Source organism: Platalea leucorodia (genome assembly GCF_965183815.1).
Source record: "Platalea leucorodia genome assembly, chromosome: 6".
Lineage (NCBI taxonomy): Eukaryota > Metazoa > Chordata > Aves > Pelecaniformes > Threskiornithidae > Platalea > Platalea leucorodia.
In genome coordinates, this window is record NC_138828.1 from 61076333 (window position 1) to 61095686 (window position 19354).

At 35.9% G+C, this 19354-nt stretch overlaps 1 protein-coding gene across 4 annotated transcripts in view; it reads right to left on the bottom strand.

The window, feature by feature from the left end:
• KLHL5 (kelch like family member 5) overlaps positions 1-19354 on the bottom strand; it is a 61325-nt gene that overhangs the window by 10891 nt on the left and 31080 nt on the right. For all 4 annotated transcript variants that reach the window (XM_082315443.1, XM_082315442.1, XM_082315441.1 and 1 more), the window contains 3 exons: positions 12490-12626; positions 11841-12037; positions 3959-4171 (listed from right to left, as the gene is read on the bottom strand). In XM_082315443.1, the coding sequence (XP_082171569.1) occupies positions 3959-4171; positions 11841-12037; positions 12490-12626 (547 nt within the window). The remainder of the gene's footprint in view (positions 1-3958; positions 4172-11840; positions 12038-12489; positions 12627-19354) is intronic.

Genomic DNA, 19354 nt, shown 5'->3' on the forward strand with positions numbered 1-19354 from the left:
CTATGTATTTTCGAAATGCCATATAAAAAAGACTAGGGTAAAGATAAACTTGTCATAAACAAAACATTCACATTTTAAGCTAAACCATTAAGTACAAAAAAAAAAAAAAAAAAAAAAAAAGGCAGGCCATCTGATCTTAATGGCTGATTTAAGCTTAATGGTCCAAAAGAAGAAAACAAAATCTCCTCCTGTTCCAGTGCCACTACATGTTCAAGGAAATGGAATTAGGCTCCAGGTATGTAAGTCAATTTAACCTCATGCTCTTACTCCTGAATCCATGCAATCCGGAGGTCTGTAAAAGTCGCTTCAGGCACAGGCTGAATATTTTAATATATATTCTATTCCTCACTCTGACAGTGACGCAGATCACAGTATATCAATTAATACAAGCCTTTGTTAAAGTTTTTAAGATCAAGGATACAAGCAAATTTGTCAAGTGTTAAATTTTAAATTTGACTTAAATAGAATTCAAGTTAAATAAAGACTACTAATAAAAGTTATTAAGTTTAAAGATTCTGGAGTCTTTTGTACTCCATGTTTGTCAGACTGCAGAAAAAAATAGTAGGTTGAGTGTCCCAACTGTCATTATTAGAAGTCTAGAAAACGGGCATTTTTCTGAGCTGCAAGACATGGCCCGAGTAACAGAGAAAAAAAGCAAGTGAAGTGCCCCACTGGGACTTGGAGAGTTGTCAGAACAATGAGAAAAAGGCAAATGCCTGTGAACTGCCATCACAAAATCCAATCACTTTGTGAATATTAGAAAGTCCACAAACCAGAATGAGATGTCATTGTTGAGCTGTTGACAGCCAACTGATAACAGGTACAAAATTGCTGTGAAATCAGTAATCAAGAGTACTAAAGGGACTCGTTATGAAATAGTTGTGCACAATATGGCATGCGTATCCCTGGCTTAAAGCTGCTGTAGAACTGCAAAGTGGCTAATATGACATCCATGGTTCCAGAAGAGATACAGATAAGTACAGACTGCTAAGCCTGAACATCTCTGTATCAGGCAAATCAACAGAAACTTTGACAGAAAACATAATTAACATACACAAGAGAATAAAAACAAACAAACTTTCAAAGCCCTTCACCAGCAACTTTTGAGAAAACTGAGCCTGACTTTTGCAGTATTTCTCTAATTGGCTAATGTTCTGATTCTATTTAAAATAGCAAATTAAAATGTTCTCATGTAAATTAGCAGAGAACTTAATTTTCATTTACTTTCAGGACTTCCCATTGTTTCTTCTCTTGACCCAAAGCACCAGTTACCACTTGTATCACTTCACAGGGACACTTCGTGATTATAAAATAGTAAACTAAAAGCCATCTTTTAACTGCCAGCATGCAATGCTATCAAATTGCACACAGTTTAAAAAAAAAAAAAAAAATCAATTAATTACTGCTGCCCTAAATCAGACCTTGCCATAGTTGCATGCATGAAAATTAAGGTTTGTACACAACGTGACCAATTCAGACCTCCAATATATTTTTCTGATAGACAAGCAGCATTCAATATTTAAAGCAACACCATGTGTGTGTATACACAAGATTTGCAAGAACAACATGCAACCTACATTTTCTCCAGTTTCCAACCCCCCCAACCTTTAAAGAAGTTTTTCCATAGCAGAGTCTCAATCTCTGAAAGCAAGTTCATATCTCAGTTAAAAAAGAAATGCAATCTAAGATTGTTTTGGTACCCAAAAAACCTGCAGGCTCTTGAAACTAAACCTACTGTATTACAATTTTCTGTAAACATTCTTCACTCAAAGAACTTGCAATGGGCTTACTTAAATGAAAGCCAATTTTTTCCAAGTTTTATTATTTACATAGCTCCTTGTACTAAAAACATTTATAACTGAGCAATTACAAATGATGTGTTAGCATGAAATTATAGCCATTGAAAACCTGATGAAGAGAAAGGTAGTGCAGATAGATACTTAAATACTAAGAATTTCTGTCTAACAAGATGGTTCAGCTTCCTTGAACTCAGGAATTGCCTACTAATGTTTTTCATTAATTTATCAGGGATGGAATACTTGCTGCCTTACAGCTTAAGAAGCTGATGAATATTCATCTTTAGCCTTTGTAAGAGCAAAAAAGACTTACAAATATTTAGGACACTGCTTGCATTAACCAAAGAGATGACAGAATATTATGTACAGAGATATGCATAAAAAGACAACCAATAAAACTGACAATTCATTATGATTCTTTGCTTCCAGTGCTACAGTTTTACAGTATTTCCCGAAGTTTTTTTTAAGTGTATGAATCTAATATTCTTTGCATCTCTGCTTGCAACTTTATTGATTTCAGCAAGTTGTTCAATTTTCTAATTTGATTTCTTTCAAATAGCTTTAACCCTTCAACCGTAAAATTGGAAACCTTTCCATTATGTTATGTTTGCTGTCAGATTGCCTAATATCATGTGATCATGAAGCAAAACATGATTCTGAAAATGTTAAGACTGTTTGGGCACTTCAAACCAATTTACTCAATGCACTAATTGTTGCCATATTAAAATCACAGCTTTAACACTTGAATTTGTTAAAGTAATAAATAAAAAGGCAACAGAAAAAATTGTATTAGAAATATAAGTATATATTTGGAGAAGACATGAAAAATTAAAGATAAAATAATAAGTGAAATATGCTATTGCTTTTGTGTTTCATTCATTTATTTTCCTAATCAGTTATTGAGTGGACATAATTTGATTTCCGTACATATTTCTGGGATAAATTCTGTACTTTCAGTTTCTAAAGATGTCTCAATTACAGTCCATTAAGTAACAGGAATACAGCAGTGATTTCTTAGTTATCAATTAATTAAATGCTCAACAAAAGAATTATTTCCTCCAGGTCAACTGTCTTACACTGCATTATGTTTCTAGAAAAAGTGAATTACAAAGTCAAGGCCACAACTGAGAAAATCCTGCCATTGCATATATAATAATCAGTATGGAAATATTAATACTAAAATGCTTGCTAGTGAATCTTACTACACAGCGAGAGGATACCAGATTAGAGGTAATACACAGAATGTTGTGTATGTATGTGACTTATCGCAATGCATGAATCTAAGTCAGTTTTTGTTGTGTTAATGAATTCTACTTATTATTTAGGTTCTATAAAAATCTGTTTTCTTCATTTAATAGAGATAATTCTCACTAAACAAACTGAAAACTGTAAAGCAAAATCCTTTGACTGTACAGTAAGTGTTAAATGTTACTAATGAAGGTCCAGCAAGGAAGGCTAGCATAAGAGAAGGGGAAAGGGTGTTGTTTGTTTGTTTGTTTGTTTTTAAAAAAAAAAAAAATCAAACCTAGTTTACATGCCTGCTGTCAGATAACAAATACAATGGTACACATGACACTAACAAGAGTAGTCATTCCTACAGGACTAGGAAAACTGTAATTCACTACTATTTAAACTAACTGAGCTCAAGTCTTCCTCAATATTGTGTGTAAATGCCCAAGAAGGAGAAAAGAACAAAAAGTACCCAAAGATGGTTTATCAAGAGTTAATAGAAGAAAAAACACTCCAAATAATTTATTCAAATTTTATTTCCTAAATCTCAAGGATAGCTATAATTATATGAAGGAAATGTAATGATCCAAATAAACTGTGCAAGAAGAAATTTAGAAAGGACACACCTTCTATTGACAAACATACCCTTGATAAGCATTTTTCTAGGCAACAGATGCCATTTTTTCCAAGCAGCTCCACCCCTTCTTGTGTCCTGACTGATCTCAGGCTAGGATCAGAATATGCTGCAATTCACAGGCAGACACGACCTGTCATGCCTATACAACATGCTAAGTCCTTATATGCAGCTCTAAGAATCCAAATCATTAAGAATCCTGAAGCTTTTATGATTTCCCACTATCAATATCTTGATGCTGTAGACATTATGCCTATTGTAACCATGGTATAAACTAGAGAGGAATTGAACAATTTACTTGTGGAGCAAGCAGAGGCAGTCTAATGTAAGCCAGGAGTTTACTGAGGTCTTTCCTTCTCTGTTCCAAATCATGTCGAACCCATGTAAGTAGTGCATTCAGTATAGTTTCTTCATTAGGAATATTCATGTCATCACTTGCTAAAAGCTTTGCAATTTCAGTGGCTGGCAATAATAGAAATTCCTGGTTTCTAATTACTTCCATGAAGTTTTCCTGAAAAAGAAAAGCATTTTTAATACAGGTGACATCATACTTTGAAGACATTTTATGGAACTTCTACTATAGCTTCCCCTCTTTTCCCTCTCTTCACGCCATCTTTCAGTTGTACCATAAACACCACTGGAGAACTGACCTGGGAGAAAAAAAAAAAGTACAATAAAAATGCACTGAGTTATTTTGACCCCTGATCATTTCCCCGACTCTATCATTCAGTCCCACAGGCAGATGTGCTGAAACAACTGAGGGGGAAGTGTACGGACAGAAACGAGCAATGGGTTGTGGGGGTTACTATCTTGGCACTGCAAACTGAAGAAATACTTTCTGAAGTATAGTTTAAAAAAATAAAAGGTGCAGTTTGTTCCTGTTGACAATGTAGAATACAACATAAGATGCTTTGTCAAGCAAAGAGCACAACATGCTACAACTACTGGGCACATCTAACTGTTTTTACTACTGCTAGATTAAACTATGGCATGAAGTTTTCAGAGGAAATAAACAACACTAACAATTTTATTGTTGATTTTAAATTTATTATTTTAAGTTTATTTTACTATTTTGTAGGTTTTATACAGCTGGTCTGATTGACTGGGGAGCAAAACATACAAAGAATCCACAATATTGTACATTCCTCGCTTTATTACCAATATTTACTTTGATGGGATTCAATTTTCTAATGATCATCCTGTCATTTCCAGCAACAAATCCTTACTTCAAAACAGGAAAGTCACAATATGCAACATTTCCAACATTGATATCCTATTACTTCATAATACTAGGACTTGCAGAATATTCTGTAAGGATTCTCATGAACTTAGGCAGAAATAGCAGAAAAGTATTTAGAAACACAATCAACACTATAAAATTACAGAAACCTGAATGTAACAGAAAAGGGTGAGATCATGTCTATGCTCTTTCCCTATACACCTTTACAAGGCAGCAAAGTAAAAGCATTCTATGAATCACAACATTTAAAAAACCCAGTTAACCTCGTACTCCAAACAGAGTAACTTCATGTCAATAAAATGGTATCGCAATCAATTTAGTAAACGCACTGTTGATTGCTAGATAGCTAGCCAATGGGATGCCGGTTTTGCTCTGCCATCACGTGGACCTCCAAAACACCTGGAGGATAAAGTGCGTTAGATCCACAGACATGGAAGTCTATCTGGGCCTAATATCAAAATTAGCCTTACTTAGTATCTTGTTTAACGACTTAAAAAGAAAGAATTGTGCACTAATGAAAAAACTCTGGATTACAAGCACATACATGTTTGGAAAAAAATAGGATTTTTTAGGTCAAAAAAACAGGGAGAAACTTGGGAGCAGAAGCAGGACCTGCACTGCAAAATAGGTATGAATTTAGCATATAAAATGGCAACAAAAACATACAGTACAGTTTGGCATTGCATATGCAAAGGACATCATGACAACAAAGTGAAAAAGGTAACACTTCTTCCTTTTTATTGCTTAGTCTAATCATTTCAAAGCTATACCTCAGTACTCCAAAAATATTAACTAATTAAAGAATGCTGAGCAAAGAGGAAAAAACGAAGGCGTAAACCAGGCTACCTTACATGAAAGCCACACATACATAAGATGGCCACAAGATGAACAATCAAAGTGACTCCACTCCACAGCTGGAGTTGAAATCAGGAAAAGAACTGAAAGTGTTATCTGTATATATAACTGTATTCCTGGATAGAATTTGGAAAGGAAAATTTTACATTTAATATCTGAAAAGCTTTCCTACTAGAGAGATCCAATTGACTACACAAAAGTAGTGCTCCAAGTGAAAACTGTAGTAGATTAGAAGGGAGACAGAACTGTCTTTTCCTCTTTAATTTGTTTAACTCTCTGTATTACAAAGTGAAAGTTAAGAAAATGAGCAAATACAGGAATTAAAAACAGTGAAAGGACTGTACCAATATTCAGTAGCACTACACATGCACTGTTATTTATTTTACTCTGATATCGAATGCTTGGGAGTAAAATCGAAGCTGAAAAACCATCAAAATTATTTCCAGAGTTTAAACATGCAGTTCGCAGAAATTCAGATTCCACTGAGTTCATTTTTTCCACTGCTGTTTTTTTGTTGATTCTGTCCTAGAGAATATGCAAGCTGGAGCTGTGCTTTTAGTTTTGCTGAATAAACAGGCAGTGAGCACTCACAAAGAGAAAAGCCAACACTTACTACCTTAAACCTTCCATATTGTCTATCCGGATCACAGGAAGAGGAAGGGGAAAGCACCTGCATGGAAAGTTTCCTTTGTCTCTGAAGGCAACGACAAGCTGATCTTGCGTCAGTCAGTCAGGGATCCTCTTTGGAAAGCTTTTTGCCAACTGGATTTCATCACTTCAACAGCTGTTGTGTGTAAAAAGCCTGATTTTCTTTCTTGTTGCTTGCAGACAATTGCTTTCTGATGGGAACAAGTTCAACTTCCTCTTGCTCCCATTCTATTTTTAAAGCAGAGACTCCTTTTGAGCATAGCATCAAAGCATTCCACTGGGAATACAGCCACTCTTTGGCCTACGTCTGGGGTTTTTTATAATCAGAATCTGATAATTCCTCTTCCTCTACAGACAGAGATTCTGAAGACAAAAAGGAGAAGCCAGTGTATCTCCTAGCATTCTTAACCTCCTCATTAGCCTTTTCTTTCCTTCTTCTTATGGGAACTCTCTGTGGAAGAACAGGATATTTCAGAGAACAAACGGTCTGCAGTTTCAGTCCCTTGCTTTCTGGTCCTGAAAGTAAAAAAAGTTTCCCACCCCCAGGATTAGCTCCTCAGAGAGCTTGGAAACTTTATCAGATGAGTAGCCTGAGGTTTATGTATTAGCTAAAACAGGGACACACAGTCCCCGGGCTCAATGCTGGGCGTTGCTCATTCACATCATAACCTTAAATTCACCCTTCAGCAACTGCAGAGTGAATAATACTGATATTTTTAATCACAGGTCTGCCTTGGACTTGATACAGAGCAAAAAATATTAGGAGCACATACAAGATAAGACGTCATGATGCGTATTTCTAAGTGGTACTTAATCCCCACAGTGGGATCCAGCGAGATGGTTAGTCTCCCTCTGCACTGTGTCAGAGGGATTAGACCCTCGGAGAGCATCAGAACGCCTGCAGGCTGAGACGGATGGTATGCTGAGGTGGCCCAACGGGCAGCTCTAACCACAGGGCTCTGTTTAAACTCTGAACCTGGACAGCCGAGAAGCAAGAGGTGCTTTACTCACAGGATCTGAATGAGAACAAACAGGGAATGTAATTCTGTCTACTGGCTGCTTCAGTCAGCTGAGGTATGAATTCATTAAGAACTGAGCTCTCTGACCTCCTGGTAAACTATTAATAGTCAGATAGATGTCAGATAGCAGCTACTTTACTTTTAGTCAGCTTTGACTGCTGCATTAAGCAATAAACAAACCTAATGCTTTCGGTGTGCCCAGGGTTTGTTTAGAGTACAACTACTGTAGCTTCACTCCTCTCTGCATAGTTTCTGGATTCCACAACAGGCTGGGCAACATGCAGAAACCGATTTAGTCTTGCCAAGGCAGTACTGATCTATTGTGCTAGGCAGAACTTAGGGAAATTGGAAGACGGAAAGAAATATCTTGGGGTTTCACAGGTGAGAAGAAGTGAATGAGTATTTTCCAAGTCAGATGATTACCAAGCAGGATATTTTAGACTGCAATTTCGGGTGCAAGAATGTAAAATCCTTGTTCTAGGCACTAACACAATCTTTGGGTCTGGCCCTTTGTGGACAAAAAAAAAATACTGAAATTTCTCCCCTTTTCATGGTTCGTCCCCCATCCGTCCCGTTGTCCGTGCCCGCCCCCCCCCCCCCCCAACAATCTGTCCTGGTCATTGCAATAAAAAAAAAAAACAAATTATACCTCTTTGATTCCTCCTCCTAAATCATGAACTCCATATTGCAATGATTTTTTCTTACCCAACTCCTGCCTTTCAGGAGAAAGCAAGTCTAAGTGTCCCACATCTATTCTTCTACAAAATTCCTAGCTTCTATGCTTGGCCTCAGTCTGTTACTCTATCCTCTCTAAGGTTTTCTCCTTATAAACAGCCATGGGCTGTGCTCAGAAATCATGCAAACTCCAAAAGTAACTTCATCTGAATCTTGTAACATTATCACTGCTCATGTACTTTTGAAGACTTCTGATGAAAATCAAAATGGCTTTTCACTCTGCTTTAAGCATCGAAAGGTGAGCAACAAAGATTACAAAGCTATCTACACAGGGATTGACTCAGGCACTATCACGTATAATGTTTAGAACGCCTGCTTTTTCTTTTTTTTGGCTGTAATTAAGAAAGTTAAAATCTGGCTACTGAAGAAGCTACTGACACCTAAGAATACCTCACCACTCACCACAGATATTTCATGTTCTGGAAATAACACAGGCTAGCTTTTCTTCATCTGAAAGAATTAACTTCCCTTTGGTTTACTTTTTTGTGGAAGAGGAGCTATTGGGTTTCATTCAAGGTACACTATCGACCGTTTCAAACACACAAGATGACAAAAGGCATGTTTCCTTTGACTTTGTGAAGACAGCAAGAAAAATGCACAGAAGGCATTTTGTGCAAAAAGGCTTTATGAATTAAAGTGAACAGATACACTACTGGCCAGTCTAATAAAATTCCTAAATTTGTAACTGTATGACTCCAATACTATATATATAAACTACAGCAAAACAAGATAACCTTTGTACAAAAGATACCTTTACCCAGATATATCTCATGATTATGTCAACTGTATTTTAAAACCCTGATGCATAAAAATCAGAGTTGCTCTTTATACAGCATTAAATCCACTACTCATCACTTTATTTCATGTTTCACTTAATGCATCCTGAGGATTTTTCAAGCTTTAGTTTGCAATGTCAAAAATTGACCTGTTTTGATGATAACCTTAAAAATTATTCTCCCCTGAAAAAAACAACTTATCAACTGCCAACACAGTAAGCAATAAAGTAATGCAACACTTAAGTCCTTTTAGCATAACATACATCTACTTCTTTAATACGAAGAAGCGCAGCATTCAAATCCTTCTTATTAATTTATTTTTTTAATCGCACTGGATTATGCGATTAAAATCATGCCATAAAATCATGCTAATGCTTTCCAATGACACTAATGAACATTATTCAGACAGAGCAGGTCTATTAACAGAGGTAGGCCTACTGGGATAACTCACTGGTTGGTCCTTCAGTTTAACCAAATGCTCCTTTCATCTGAATTTCTAGTCTTCATGTGAAGAACTATTTTAATGCAGCAGGTAAGATGATTGTCAAATCATAGCATGTGTCATAAACACCTTTAAAACTGAGAAGTTGCTTTAATTGCAGAAAAACAGTTATAAGGCAATCTGATTTTCTTCTGTCAAAGAAAAATAAAAACTCACAGAAAATAACATGTATAAATTAAAGTATTTTATATTATTCATTACCTTCTATTTCAAGTGCTTTAAAAGAACTAAAATTACATGGAAAAGCCAGAAGTGTATACTATACCCAGTATAATCCTCCGTTGTTCTACGCTGCCCACTGCAGCATAAAAATAATTCATTGTTTTAACAAACAGAATTTCCAGGTACTATAGGTGCACTTCACCCTTATGCTCTAATACTTCTTAATGGAAAGAGCATCAAGTGGCTAGCACTTACTAATGTTGAACATTTTCTTTTTTCAAACAGCTTTTAAACAAATTAAATTACTTGGGGATTTATTTTAATTGAAGATTCAATTGGACTATACATTTCTATGCAGTTTCCATAGCAACATTCATTTCAAACTAAAGAAGCTGCTTCTCTATTACTCATTATTACTAAAATTCAATTTCATGTCTCTGTTGGAACTAAACAACATTAAAAGAGGCCTTGGGAAGAATCCATCTAGCACAACTAATTAGTTTTGAAAATGGCTTTTTAAAATCCACCTAATTTAAATTTCATCCACGTCAAAGCCTTAAAAGCAACAATTTTGCCAATGAAGTAAACAATGGCCAGAAGGCATACAACTATTTTCCCGCGATCTGAACAAAACAAACATAGGTGCTGTGAAAGAATGGCTTTTAGAAAGTTCACAGCCCCTTTCTGCCACAAGTCATGAATTGCCAGTTAAAATAATAAGACTATAATCCCTAACATTCATCTTTAAAGATGCATTAGTCTAACATTTATTACAGTTCTGATCTTGGCAGTCCACTTATAAGGGACATGACAATAGCACAGACCAAAATATATACTTATTCTGGAAAAGAACAAATAGGTCAGGGGAGGGAGGTTCTCTTTTTGCATACTTTTTGTATTGCTGTCTTGCTCAACATTAATTCTAATATTCCTCAAAGGCATAAGCCATGTTTATCTTTACTGTTTCATCTGTCTGTCTAGCTAATTGCAGTCTCCTTATTTTTGTTTGAGCAATAATGAAGATCAAAAATAGAAACATGTAAGTTACAATCTGCACACTATTTATTGACCTGTTTTGGTAAATTTCAGTGTGTACATGATTTTAAACACATCAGAGGTCCACTCACTGAGGAAGAACATTGTATCATATTAAAAAAAAAAAAAAAAAAAAAAAAAGAGCTACCTTAAACTGTTATACATACTAAACTAAGTTATTTTAAGCCAAGAAGAAATAATAATAATAAAAAAAAAAAAAAAAAAAAGAGAGAGAGAAGTTTTTAAACCAGCAAGAGGAAAAGCCATGGATTTCTAATACTAATTACGAGACAGAAATTACACCTCTTGGATCTAAGCCAATAGCTTAACGGCAATGCAATGCCATGCCACACAAGCAAATTAAGTACTATCTTCATTCCCACATCTCTTATGCAGTATCTGCATGCCCTCATTCAGGTCCCAAGAGCTTACATAGGTGAAATTTCATCAAGAAGAGAGAAAAATGCCTCACAAAACTCCAACAACCAGATGAACTGACTTGCCTCAGAGATAATTCTCCTGCCTTCTTCTGCTGATAGCATTACTAAAATATGCTCGTGAGAAGGAAAAGAAGAACATTTTACATTAAAATAAGAGGATGACTATTAAGAAGATGAAGTTTAATTAAGTTGGCAGGTCAGTCTTTCTAAAAATTAACTCTGAAAATATCATTGGCAAATTTGTATTTAGTCCCATATTGCCTAGCCTAAGGGTAAATTGTTTGATGCCATCCTGACATCCCATTATGAAGAAATTAAGGATAATGCAGAATCTATATTGATGAATGCCCACATTCATACCCCGAGCATAACTTAGAACCTAATTACTCCAGCTCATTACAAAACAAGACAGTTTCATTTAGTAATGTGTTATTTTGGACTAGCTGACGGCAGCTTGCCCACTGTTAAGTTTGTAGTTTTTGACTGACAGAAATAAGAACAAGCTTTTGAATGAGTTTATCAAACGCATATCACACAACCCCATTACTGTTACAGGGAACCATTAATGCTTGCCTATTTCCTTCCAAATGTAAACCGGCAACTTTATAGTTATTTTGCCATTTCTCATCATGGGAACATATGTGCATTCTTGCTTGGAAAATGATCAAGGCTTTCTGGGGGAAAAACATTAGTATTTTATTCAGGAAAACATTCTGTATTTTTCTTACTAAATAAAGTGGATGATACTGAAAATAACAACATACATACCATAGTGTAATTGTGAGCCACCTTGTGCAAGTCAGTGCAACCCTGCGCATCAGCGAAAGATCGGATTCCAAGGCAATTGGATGGGTGAAGCTGCTTCATTAGGAATTTACAGCATGCTTCTACAACCTGAGAGAGCTGAAGAAGGCAAGCTGTAGACAACAGGCACTCAATGTTATCTTCTTTTAATTCAAGGCGACCTAGTAACATTAAATAGGAGATCACATTAGTTTGCTCTTATCATTTGTTAAATTCCCTAAAACTCAGAGGCAATGGAATTATTTACAGATTATATGACAGAATATAAGGCTTAGCAAACATCACCCTCAGCAACAGATAACCAGCTTTTCACAATTAGTACCTATAATGATGTAAGGGAAGGGAATCCTAGTAAGATTCCTCTTTTTGTCAGTCATGATACATTTAAAATATTCACATAATTTGTCAGCTAACTGAATACAGTATTATCAGAGAAACTACATCCCACCAGGTTGCCTCAGGTAATGGCAATGATGATTTCTTTTTATTTATTTCTAAGGAATTAAATCATGTAAATTATAATTTCTGAAGAGCATCTGAAACCTAGTAATGGAATACAGTGTTGGCAGGAGGACAATTCATTAGATGAAGTTCCCATTTTCATTCTAATTACCTGTATATGCATATTGAACCAGAGCCCACAATGCATTTGGCTCCACACCTTCCATCTTGATTTCTTCCTGTCTTGCTTCCCTTACGTCATTAGTGAACATTGCCGCAAAGTAGTCCGAAACAGAGGAGAGAACCAGTCTGAGTACATTGTGCAGGAGAAAAGGAAAGAGACAAAGAGGGGGGAAAAAAAACCAAAACCAACTTAGTCAACCTGATGTTTGTTAATTTATGATTCATTACTTTGCCCTTTGAAGAAACATTGTACTGAGAAAAACATTTTAAAATTGACAAACTGCTCCATGCTCTAGTTCCCCTCTATGAATAATGAAGTACTGTTACTGAATCTACATTTCCTGCTGAAGTAAATTAATTACCCTTTCAAAGCTCAATGACTTTTAATAGCCAACACAGAAATAACCCACAAAAAACACATAAATTGGAAATGGAATATAAATACACATTATGGAAAGAAAAAAAAAAAAAGAATTTACTTCCATTTATATTATGTCAGTTACTTTGTTAAAGGTGAAAGAATGACTTACTAGGCCTTTTCAAAGTGCTTTAAAATGCTTTTACTCTTGGTGCACACATATGCATTCATTTACTAATACTGATAACAGAACTAGGCACAGTAAAGATGGAGATGGTACAGACAGAGTAATCTCCTTTGTGGGTATGTATTTAGCCTTTTGTTAACAATTCTGAGTATTTTAAGATACTGAGTGAGTAAACATGTTGGTGCACAACAGACATTTCTTTGGATTACTGAAACACTGAGAATATGTAACAATGCCACGCTGCAAAATGTGCAAGAATTTTGATGTCTCAGCATGTGTTCACAGGACTAGGGTGAAAGAGAAAGGAAACTGTGTGAATCAGGAATATTCAACCCATAGTTCTGTTGTATGAAACCTACCATAACTATTCATGAGGTCTGCTGGTCTCTTCCCTAAGAGACCTCCAGGAACAGCCTTTCGGGTTGGATCAATTTTTGTGCTGCAGCAGTTCACTGTTGCCTTGCTCACAGGGAATTAAAATATAAATACACTTGCATATGTACTGAGCTATACAAACAGCGAGCCCAAGAATCATGCCTACTGCAAATACACTGCACAGTCCATCTGCATACATTCAACGAATCCAATACCTCACAAAATGTCAGTTTATTCTGTGCTGAATCATTATATCAGCTTGTTAAGATGACAGAGGTCAGGAACCACAGGACAGAGTAAAATTAATTGAAAAGGTGAGCACCAGTGCTTAGGACTAAGTCTAAACATGTATTAATGGGGAGGATTTGCAGGTACATACACAAAGCCATGAACTACAACGAACTGTCTCTTAGTTAATTAACTACAAACAAATAAATTGTTGACTAATTTCAACTACTTTCTTCTTGCTGATTTTCTGACCATTGGCTGTTTGGTCAGGCCTATAGTAGGGTAATCCTTTTTTTCTGGTTGCTGAGGCAACAGAGTTGGGTTAAGAGCATATGGGGAAAAGATTACTTTTATTTTAACATCTTGTATCGTTGAAGTGAAGTTTTGTAATGAGAAGTAAAGTTCTGTTCTTTTAAAGAACATATTGTTCTTGAAATACAAGATTTATTCTGTGGCTGACTTGCTGAGATAAATTAGAACATTCTGCCAGGCATCACTTCTAGGCATTTTAACCTCAGGCTTAATGACACTTGCAGTTGAATGAAAATACTGCCTCCTAGAGATCTGTAGAAGTTTAGTGAAATTGGAGAGTACGTTCACGTAAGCATGAGGAGAGTTTCTGCAACTGCTTTTGATGCTAGAATGAGATGACAAGATCAGGTCTGTATGTACAGAATAGGGGTTCTCCTTGGAAGGGAAAGTGTGTAGATGGACAGATTTGAATAACCCAAGTATCTCTGCAGGTCAGATTCAGAATTAAATAAATAAATAAATAAATAAAGGCAAAACAAACAAAATATTCACCTCTGGCAATACTGACTTGAACTTCCACACAGAATAGAGCTTGAAAAGGAAAGTCTCTACAACGGGAAACAGAACCTAAAACCTAATCTTAACACACTTTTGGGTTTGTTTTTTTTTTGTTTTTTCTTCTCCCAGCAGTGCAATTGGTTTAGTTAGCTGCACTATTATTTAGAAAATTGCTGGACTGTACATATCTTAGCAACAACTGTTGAAGAAATGCAAAATAATAACCCAAGCTCCAGACAAACACACCTTCTACCAGCTGTTTGATATCAGCAAATTTCTCGCTGTAATTTCCAGTCTCAAAGTCCTCCAAAAGAAATCATTAGAAATTTAAAATGCAATCCATTTACTATTTTTGCAAACTTGTGTTCGGATTCATGAGAAGGTACACATGCTCCACAGTGTTAAGTGCTTTCCAGAGAGTGACTTGCATATGCTGAAACAGGATGTGCAGCGCAGGAGTAGATGTTAATACAAGTAATATGCCAAAGCATAAATTATACTGGTAACAATTTTGTAATAATTTTAGCCAAGAAGCATGTTCACAATGAAAAGCCTTAGAACCAGTATCCACACTTTTCTCTGAATTCAACTAATTTAGAAAAAAAGTTCTTGCAAAGAAAGAAAGGGGATTAAAAGATATAGTGACAATGCACCAAGGTGACACTGAGCTAGCATAAAGGAAAACAAAGACAGACTTTCAAGCCAACTGGCCTTTTCTTGTCTTATGTTTCTCCCACTAGTCAATAAAAATCAATTATTACTGTACTCATGCCATTTGACACCCACTTGTTCATTGATCTTTTAATCTCATAGACAGTAACTGATTTTTCTTTCAATCTTTTTTTTTTGCATTGTCTGAAATTAAAGTGCAATCCTACATACAGATTATACAATGTGAAGCAGCTAATACCTTCATATAACTGAATAATCCATTGAAGACTTTGCCTATCCATATTTGACCTTTTTGCTAAAAAAACTCTAAAAGAGCTAAGTGACAAGTGTGATTTCTCCAAAAGAAAATGTAATGTGCAACGACTACAAAAACTACACTTATATTCACAATCTCCTTGTTAAATAGAGCCATCATGGCTCTGTTAGTATTTAACATAAAGATGATCTCTTAAGTGTTATTAAAGTCTCTTAAGTGTTATTTACTAATCATGAAAATTAACATATTCATCTATACGAAGAGTTCACTGGGAACTACTGATGCTACAAAATACTGCCTTTCGTCCATTTAGAAACTGAAGAAAGCTATGGTTTTTATATTCTGAGTCTGTAGTCTTTTTTCCCCTAAGAGTAATATTTCTTTTGTCTACGAAATCAGTATATATTGACATTAGAGAGGCGTCTTAACAGTTAAAAAAAAAAAAAAAAAAGTCGAGAGAAAGCCTTAATACCGTTGGCATTGTATTCTTTGACTGTGGATGTCAAACATACTTACCTTTACACTCCTTCTTACCTAATTACCAGCTACTGCCAAATACTCAATTCTGTACAGATAAGATTACAAGAATTTGGCTACTGAATTGTATGCATTAGGTTCACTGCTCTTTTTCAGTGCACAGGAAAAATGTAGAGAAAGAGCAACACATGAATACCAGAATTTTCCATCTGGGAGATCATAAGATGTCTGAACAATTAATCTCTCTGGAAAAACACTCAACAGCTATGGGCTAAATACTGACAAAGTCTGGGTGTTTCAGTACATCTCCCTGAACAGGAGGTTCCAATGCTACTGATGTCTTCAATTTCTGTGGTTTGTACTGACCCAAAAATAGAAAAGATCCACCATGACGGCTTAACTTATCTTGAAGAGTTTTTTACTGAGAGCCAGTAAATATGTGTAAGCAGGGTGGCAAACCTGAATTAAATTGTACCTCTTGTTCAAACTGCCACAAGCTGCATCATGTAGACAGTTTTCTAGGTCTTCAAAGCAATCCTTACACAAAATTATGATAGCTCTCAAACCTGGCAATTCACAGATTTAGTATCTCCCAACCTGATTCACCTGACAGAATGAAGTGAAGCTTCTTAATATCTTAAAGATAAAAGGGACACTTCCTAGGTAACTCCTTGTTTGTGGCTGTGTAACAGATGAAAATAGCCCTAGGGAACTCACTAATAGCATTCACTGAAGTTGTACGGTGATACTGAATAGTTCACGCGTCCTAGTATGAAGCACCTCATCCACTGGTAGCTTCTGCTGGTTTCTATTCTTGATAACAAAGCACGTTGGTAATAAAAAGAATATATGAAAGTGGTACTATCCCACACTACTAATATATCTGTATTTATTTAAATTAACTTTGTTTAAAAGCAACGAAGACCTAAAAAGACATGCAGTATGTTTATGTTAAAATGCTTTCCAATTAATAGTTCTCTTCCAGGGAAGTCAAACCTTTCAAAATTCATTTGCTGCTTCTGACACTGAAATGATGATTACAATAAACCCTTCAGTAAAATTTTTCAAAACAACCACACTGTTAGTAGCAATAGTACCTTTTCAACATAAAGCTATCACAGAACTGCTTTTTTATATGCTTTGACTTTTCAGAAAGACACTTTGTGTTAAACTTTTATAAATATGTAGCGAAAACAAAAAAAGGCTGCAGCGAAGGATTTACAAACTAAGGCAATACAGACTGTGAAAGAAAGGAAGTATTATTAAGCCATATGGAAAAGAAGATAAATAAGCCTCAAGATAAAAAATGTCTTCAAACCAGGATTTGTGCTCTTCCAAACAAGCTTCCTAACCCCTAGAGTCCATAAGCTTCCATTTGCCTTCTTTCCTTCAGTCCCATGTCTTTTGTATTTCCATCTTTCAGTGTCAACAGGAAGAAAGAAAATAGCTCTGCACAGATTTTCAGATTGCTGGTTAAAGGATGCAGAGCAGGCTTTAAATCCCCTCTGGCCAGGAATTTACACAGACCTCCCTTTTCTTATGTGAATGTTCTGATCGGCAGGTTATTATAAAAAAAACCCCAAACTTTTATTATGGCTATAGCAGTTGGCTGAATGTAATAAATAGGAATGTAAGAAATGACTTCGACATCTGAAATTGCAGTGGACACAGAAAAAGCACCTGATATGAAAAACTTAATTATATTAATTTAATTAAATTTAATTAAAAGTCTGGCAAAATTTCTTTATGGAACTGCAGGCTAAGGGAGCGGGAATATACGGCATTTTTTCCTTGTGGAGAACTGTCCCCTTTCCTACTTGCTTCTTGATCTCCTAAAAAAAGTTCTTACCTATAATTTCAGCACAGAATGAGAAGATAAACAGTCTTAGAATAACAGAAAATGCCATATTCAGAAAAATCATGACTACATGTGATAATCTTATTTGTAGTAAACTCATAGCCTGAATTCTTTGAATAGATACAAACCAAAACCCTTCAGAATTTTCCAGTAATGTGTTACCTGTGCTTATTATTATTGCAGACACTAAACTCACTGCTCTTTTCTCTAAAAACATACTTGAATGTTCTGAGGTGTATGATGTATCATCAAAAGTAGAAACTGACAATTGAGAAAAAAAATACAGGAACTATTAAAAATATCTGGTTCAAAACAGAAAATCTGAAGACTCCTCTCTATATATGAGTGTGATAAATAATAATAATGAAAAATGTTCTTTCTTACCAATTCTATGTGACTACATATGAAGAAAACCCCTTTTATCTTTCTTAAGAAAAAAGGAAAAAAAGCTGTCCAGTGTAAGGGACCTTTCTATTTTCTTACACATCTTAGAATGACAAGCCATTAAGCTAATAGCTATTTAATATGTCTTTTGTTGCTTATTAAGTCTTAAGATAAAATAACCGCTAGTGTTCTGAAATACACTGACTGCTCCAGCCTGCAGTCAATACTAAAGAAGTTAGAACTTGGATGCAGGCGGTAAAAAAATCCTACAGAATTTTTTTTTTTTTTTATAACATAGGCTACTACAAGTACACAAAGCCAGTCTTCTTACTGAATTTCTATGAAATTCTGAACCAAATTTAAGATTTCCGTCTTTGTCTTTGCCACTATGGAAAAGTTCAATTTTCAGTAAGGTACTTTGGACGTACTGAGATGAAGACTGTAGTTATTGCTGTTTCTCTGTGAAAACAAAACAGTAAGACAAAGAACTTACTGTGCAAAAGGCAAAGCTTCTAAGTTTCTCCAACATTATAAAGTGAACTAAGGGCAATTATACCTTCGGCTGGGGCTGCACGGCTAGAAGGCGCGTCCCCTGGGTGGTGGATAGGGGATCCCTCTCTGGAGGGTGCACCGGATAAAATTGAAGAAGGTGCCGTGAACCAACGCAGCCTAAGGGAAGGCCACCCTGACAGAAAAACCACTGGCCCTCCAAGTCATGGGGGCTGGGCAGGAGGCCAACTACCTCCTCCCGGAAAAAAAATAAAAGGTTGCAGAAACGACGAGCATCAACTTTCAAAAAAACAAAATGGCGGAGATGGAGAAAATCAGTAATGAAGTGAGGAGGAGGAGATGGAACTGGATCAGTCATGTCCTGAGGAAAAAACCAACAGAAGACTGCGCTGTGGCCCTTGGATTCCAGAGCACGCAGCCACAGACCGATCGAAGTGGAAGAACGATGTTCGTGCCTTGTGTGCCTCCTGGCACTGAGAGAATTCAGATTCAGAAGGGCAATTATAAGCCTCCTGCTACAAGCACAAGGTGTGCTTCTTAACTTTCATGCTTAGTTAAAACACATTATACCAACTACAGCAAGATGTTTCTCCTCCTAAGAGAAGACTTTAGCAATTAACAGGTGGTAGCAAATGCCTAATGCACTACAGAAACAGATACAGTAGCAGAAACTGGAAGAGCAAAGTCAGTTCTCTAAATAAATGAGAAACAGGTACAAACCACATTAAAGAGCTTTTTA